This window comes from Sinocyclocheilus grahami, unplaced genomic scaffold, assembly GCF_001515645.1.
Source record: "Sinocyclocheilus grahami isolate Dianchi unplaced genomic scaffold, SAMN03320097.WGS_v1.1 scaffold695.1, whole genome shotgun sequence".
Taxonomy (NCBI): Eukaryota; Metazoa; Chordata; class Actinopteri; order Cypriniformes; family Cyprinidae; genus Sinocyclocheilus; species Sinocyclocheilus grahami.
Genome location: NW_015505874.1, coordinates 389,544 through 396,631, shown reverse-complemented (window position 1 = coordinate 396,631; position 7,088 = coordinate 389,544). Strand labels below are relative to the sequence as shown.

The following is a 7,088-nucleotide window of genomic DNA, read 5'->3' as shown; positions in this document are numbered from 1 at the left end:
TCCCAGTGTAACTTTCTACAGATCTTACACCTTTTAGACAGTTTTCAAAATGCAGCAAGTGCAAAGTGGAAGAAGAAAACTGGATGTGGTAATACTGCTGGACCAGAGTGAAAACCCATATAAATGCAAACATGAATGCTTCAGGCCATTCAGCTGAGCAGAATTAGAAAATGTTTGAGGACAGACAGACATACTGACAGTCAAATTATTGGAGGATGTTTTTGGTGCATCCATCTTGGCGTTACGGCCCAGCTACAGCTCCAAAACCACCCAGTTTACATAAAGCTGAAACAATCCATGTGCAAAAACAAATCAAATGTTTAACAAAGATGAACAGACATCCCAAAATTCATCTCAATCCTGCATCGAGGCAGTTGGCACGTAGATTGAGTTTCAGTCATTGGCTTATACTGCTGTTTTTGCTTCTTGAAATGTTAAATTCTCCAAGACTGCCATTCCAGAGGGTTTCATATAATGGTCCATTGGCCATTAGTGACTCCTAAAGCTCATCGTTTTGTACCGCAGACCAAACCTCTGTGGTTTGACCCCACTCACCTCTACTCTGTCTATTCTGCCGGCCGATTGACTGTTGGTCAGTCAGTCAATGATGCTTTTAGTCCGTTTAGAGGGTGGCCAAGATCCGTGAGAATGAGATGATGACTGTGAGAGCGGTCTGGCCCACTCCGAACACCAGAGCTTCAAGAGGAGCCATGTCCTTCCCTGCCACACGGTACACACCTGCTACTGCCGCACCTGAGATAGAAGAAATCAACAAGCCAAAAAATAACTAGATAGTAAAGACTGTAGACCAACATTGATTATTAGCTTGAGAATTTGATTGATTAGCTTGAGAAAGTCTAGTCTGAAAGTTTAAAATGGTTTAACAAACTGTAATTGTGAAGCCTGAAACAGTTTAAAGCTTAAAGTTTAAAAGATAGATAGAAAGACAGACAGACAGACAGAGATAGATGCTAGAAAATTATTCTGGGTGGTTGTTAGTAAAATGGTTTAACAAACTGTAATTGTGAAGCCTGAAACAGTTTAAAGCTTAAAGTTTAAAAGATAGATAGAAAGACAGACAGACAGACAGACAGAGATAGATGCTAGAAAATTATTCTGGGTGGTTGTTAGCGTGTTGCTTTGCTATGCAGTTGGTAGGGTGTGGTGGGTTGTTGCTAGGTTGTTGTGGGTGGTTGCTACGATGTTGCTTTGCAGTTGGTAGGGTGATCTGGGTTGATGCTAGGGTGTTGTTTTGCTATACCTCATACTAGTGTGCTGCTATGCCGTTGGTAGGGTATTCCGGGTGGTTGCTAGGGTGTTGCTATGCAGTTGTTAGGTTGTTGTGGGTGGTTGTTAGGGTGTTGCTTTGCTATGTGGTTACTAGGGTGCTGCTATGCTGTTGGTCTGGTATTCTGGGCCGTTGCTAGATTTTTGCTAGGGTGTTGATATGCAGTTGCTATGCGGTTGCTATGCAGTTGCTAGGGTTTTCTTGGTGGATGCTATGCAGTGGCTATGCAATTGCTAGGGTGTTCTGTGTGGTTGCTATGCCATATATAATTTGTAAAGTTTCCTAAATCTGAAATGTCAAAAACAATCAAATTAATATATAATATGGTACTCACTATGGAATTATACTTCAGTTATATACAGTATACAGTAGATACTAAGGGCATTCGGCTGATCAAAATACCAAGACTGGACAGAAACCGGGTGGTTGATAGGGCATTTCTAGGTGGTCGCTGTGGCAATCTGGATGGCGGTTGTTATTTTGTGTCTCATGTTTATTTGTTCTTTGTTCTAAGGATTTAAGAAGAAACATCTGAAGCAAAGTGGACACATAATATAATATGACACATAATATTATATATACATAATATGACACATAACCTTCAAGAGACCTTCAGGAATAAATGATAAAACCTTCCCATGGGAAATCACACGTCTAAAACTGAAATAGAGATGTTTTTTTTTTATGACTGTGGCTGTTGTAAAGTCAACATTAGCTTTAAAGCCGTAAGAGCTTAAAGTCCACTTTTATTTGTAAGTACAGTTTGAATTTCTCTCTGAAGTTCAATTAAGTTGCCAAATGTTTCCCATTGAATTTATACCTAAAACAAAATAGGAAAAGATTTTGTAATATGTTTGTAAATATTGACTCTCAGACTAATGCAAAATTCAGCCAAGCATCTTAAAAAGATCAGTAGCAGATACCAGATTTAAAAAAAACAGTCATGATCTAGCTTCTCATTACTTTTTTTACCTTCTCTCTGACCTTTACAATTAAGCAGGCAACTTGCTGAATACTGGAAACAGGAGTTGATACATAAATGTGGGCAGTCATATGTTAATAAACTCATAGTTGTTTCAAAAATGTTCTAGATGGACTGGGGAGATCTACATAAAACTTCAAACATTTATTTCACATTTGCAAGAAAATTAAATACAATCAATTTAAAGCAAATATTCAAAGAGTGAATGTGCTTTCAGGGTCCTGTTTGGGTGTGAGTCTTACTAATAGAAAAAAAAAAGATTTACGCAAAAGGTCTCAGATGGATAACACTTTAGCCTGTCTCAGTCATTTATGTTCTCTAAGCAGATATCTGAATTTTATTAAATGTTTTAGTGACATGATTCGGTGTGTTTGTCTAAAAGCCTGTTATAGGTCAATGTACATATAAGCCGCTGTGTGTGACAGGCAATGTGTGTGTGTCTCTCTCGCTATCTTTCTCTCTCTTTGCAAAATCCATATTAATAATAAAGCAGACCTCTGGGAACGGGCACTACAGTGTGCGGCTATATATACAGTGGGTATAGAAAAGAATCACCCCATTTTTAATCATCAAATTTTGTTGCCTTGCAGCCTGAAATGAAGACGGACACAGTTTTTGTTTTATCCAGCTGTATTTACTCAGTGTAACTTATAACATCCAAGTGAAAGATATAACACCAACATGGCAGAAAAAAACAGAATCACTGAGTTGGAAAAAGGATCACCCCCTCGTGTCAGTATTTTGTTGAACCACCTTTTGCTTTAATTACAGCATTTAGTCTGTTGGGATTTGTCTCTGTTTCTACTAACTTTGCACATCCAGACTTTGCAATATTTACACACTCTTCTTTGCAGAACTACTCAAGTTTAGTTAAATTTGATGGTGAGCGTTTGTGGACTGCAGTCTTGAAGTCATTCCACAGATTTTCAGTGGGGTTTAAGTCTGGGCTCTGACTAGGCCATGCAAGGACATTCACCTTTTTCTACTTCAAACACTGTGTCCGTTTTGCTGTGTGCTTTGAGTCATTGTGATGTTGGCAGGTAAACCTTCTTCCCATTGATAAAGCCTTTGAATTTTTTTTTGTATCCATCTCCTGACAACTTTATCCCGGAGATCTTTTGACATTGCCTTACCACCCATAGTTGATTGTTTGCTTCAGTTGCACTACCAAAGACTGAAATGCTCCAGGAAAGCTCTTTTCATGCTGAGCTAATCAAAATGACCACAGCTGATCACAGCTGAAAGTCGAATGGCTTTGTGTGCCATTGAGAAAGTGGTGAGCTACACCTGATTGAGTTTACAAGTCATTTTTAGGAGCAGGGTGATCCTTTTTCTAACTCACTGATTCTTTATTTGTTGGTGTTCTATCTTTCACTTGGATGATATAAGTTGCACAGAGTAAATACAGCTGGATAAAACAAAACTGTGTCTGTCATCATTTCATGCTGCAAAGCATTTATATGTGATTAATTTAAAGGGGGTTGATTATTTACTATACCCACTGTAAATGGAGCCAAACTCCTTTTGTGCCTGACTGGAGAACAGCTAACAGCTACTTTATTGTCCTTTTGCCCTTAAAACATCCATGACATATTACATTATAGTGATGCACTGAAATTTTGGCAACCAAACATATTTGTCCAAAAAAAAAATTAAGTTTCAGTCAATAAAAGTTCTGGAGGGCTGAAATCACTGACCGACACACTGAAGTTTAATTAATGCTTTAAATTAAAATTAAAATAATAAATGTCATTTTTGACACATCTCATCTCTCCCTTTTCACTCCTGGTTACAGCAAAAAATAAACATGAATGAACATCAGAAGGTATGCTGAAAGAAACAGTACAACTTATTGAAATGTATCATCGCTCAATCAGTGTTTCAACCACAAAAAGATGTCAAAAACACATTTTTTTTTTACCTCAGGATAGCCAATTAATATCTATAAACTCAGCTAGAAAATATAACTCTAGAGAACAGCATTTTGCTAAATATATGCACTATATTACATATGCTTTTACTTCACCTGTGGTCTTCATTACTTAATGTATGTTGGAATAAATATGTCATAAAAAACAAGTTTTTTACAGCCACTGTTTAAATGTTTGTATTTTAACAATATATCATTAAAAAGCGGCATCTTATGTGCAATTCAAATTTTTATATACAACTTAATTTTATTTGAGTGCTGATTATTAAATAAACTTTATTTTCCGTTTTCAGCTAAATTAAAACTTTAATTTTGGTGCACAACTTACTAATTATAATGCATTAGTCACAAAAAAATCAGTCGTATAAAAATATTATTTTCACTAAAATACTCTAAACTCCTTGGCAACTGCCTAGCAATCTCCCAGAACACACTAGCATCATGCACGAGCAAACATCACTCACTTTTACTTCAGAAAATGTAAAAATCTAGTTGGAAAATAAATATTTCTTAGCCTAACTGTGCCAGCAGAAAAAGTGTTTTCAGAATTGAGAAAACAATTTGATTGAAGATTACGGACACAAAACTGTGCATTAATGAATCATGCACAAAATGACCAGGGACATTTAATAATATCGATGTCATATTGTGTTTAAGAACATGCACACTTATTTCTAAAATCGACCTGACCACAAAGGTTGATAAGAAAAGCAGAAGTGTGCGAATACTGACTGGTGATGACCCCGCCGGTGAGGGAAGCCAGGAACCCCACGCTGATGAGCACCACTGTGATGAGCCGTCCTCTCTTGTGACGCTGCAGTGTCACACACATCAGCAGACCCACGGCACTGTGAACGAACAGAGACGAGAATAGACACCACAGGAACACCCAGTACCACATTTCTGCAGAGACAAAACACACAGACACAGAGACAGAGACAGAGACAACAAAACAGTTAGAAAGTTAGCTGGTTTCCAAAAAATGCAAATGAGCAGCATTTCTTTCAGGAAGCATATGCATGAATGTCAGCTGCATGTTTCATTCAGCAAGTGGCAGCCAGTCTGAGTGAAAAAAATTGCATTTTACTCTAATATTGTGTAAAACAGTTACTGATGATTCACACTGGAAATGGATGGTGAAGCACAGTAAACACTCAACATTCTGCAAAAGTAGCATTATAGAATGTCATTTTGATCCAAAATCGTGGAAATCATTCATAGTTATGATTTTCTGTCGCTGTCAAATCAACTTATAACAAAATAAAAACACATTCTTGTTCTTGCATGTTCTTATTTCTTAAAAAAAAAAACTTCTGCTTTCATGAGCGAAGAGGAACTGTTTTTTGAAGAACCTCTGTTAAAGGAACACTAACAAATTCAAGTAAGCAAGTCAGTTCAAAATGAGGTACACAGTTCATATACTAATTTATAAAAAACAATGAACAGGTCATATTAATCTGTCATTAGTTTGAATTACTTTTCAAGTGCCTTTTAACCTCAAAATATGAAAAGCCATTGTTATTTTGATTGTATACAGATTACGACTGTCAGTTGTGATGTCATTTTCACCACAGTCAGCAATTTTTCCACTAATATACTGTATGCAGCACAACTGTTAACGTCAATAATAAGAAATTCTGAATAATAAGAATGATTTCTGAAGGACCATGTGACACCGAAGACTGGAGTAATGCATGGTGCTGAAATTCAGCTTTGCATCACAGCATGCAGTTATTTTAATTTGTAATAATATTTATTACTGATTTTACTGTAATTATAAGAATGAAGCCGTGGTGAGCATAAAAGACATTCAAAAACATTAAAACATCTTACTGACCCCAATGTTTTGAACAGTAGCAATGAAGCAATGAAAAATCAAGGTAAATGTCATCTGTGAGCAATGTGTCATTTTCAATCAAGCTGTAATTTTGTCCAATTATTGAAAAAGCATGAAAATATATGTCATTGTGTATGTTTAGGATACATACATTAAATTAGCCATAGCAAAACAAAAGAATAAGTCAGTCCAAAAAACGTTTCAAATGTAATTTCCACCTCATAATTCTATTAAACAATTTCACATGTGGTGCACATGATATGGCTAAAAATGGCAGAATTCTGTATGGATATGCACTCTTGGAACAAATTAAATAAATGAAAACTGTATTAAAGTCAGCATGACCAAATATACCCATATTTAAAGAAATACTCCTGAGAATCTCGAGTCAGAACACATCGTAACAGAGCAGAACATACCGTACTTATAACAGTGAAGCTCAAAAAACTCTCCCACTGTCTCCAACATCGCTTTCTCACAAACTGTCTCTTCTACTTTCATTTACTCTCTCTCTTTCACACTCCGTTCACCATGAGCTTGGAGACTGTTATTATTGAAGTGTCTTGTCCACACAGCTCTAAGGGGAGTAAATGGGCAGTTTGGCTCCACTGATAAACCCAGAGAGAGAATGAGTCGGCTCTGAAGCTTTCCAGACGATTCTAAGACATGGACGAGCATCTTAGCTCAACAACGAAACTGATTATCAAACTGCTGTTGTCATGAACTCTGGGAAATGCAGCTCCACATAAATGAGAAATGCTTGAGAAACCACACGCTCAGGCAGAAATACTGCTGACAGCTGTAATTTAACATGTCAAAGCGAACGCGTCAAATAACGAACTGCATATTTGCACATGCAACGCTGGATAGTGCTGATTAGAGCTTTTGTTTACCCTGAAGCATGAAGAGACATTATGCCATTAAAACCTTAGGATGTGTACATTTGTAAATGCAACACACACACACACACACACACACACACATATATATATATATATATATATATATATATATATATATATATATATATATATATATATATATATATATA

At 36.5% G+C, this 7,088-nt stretch overlaps 1 protein-coding gene across 2 annotated transcripts in view; it reads right to left on the bottom strand.

Moving 5' to 3' along the window:
• Positions 1-318: 318 nt before the first annotated feature.
• The window catches only part of LOC107559690 (transmembrane protein 170B), a 16,245-nt gene continuing 9,475 nt past the window's right edge, over positions 319-7,088 (bottom strand). For both annotated transcript variants that reach the window (XM_016243587.1, XM_016243588.1), the window contains 2 exons: positions 4,933-5,103; positions 319-753 (listed from right to left, as the gene is read on the bottom strand). In XM_016243587.1, coding sequence (XP_016099073.1) covers positions 623-753; positions 4,933-5,103 — 302 coding nt within the window. In that variant the 3' untranslated portion in view covers positions 319-622. The remainder of the gene's footprint in view (positions 754-4,932; positions 5,104-7,088) is intronic.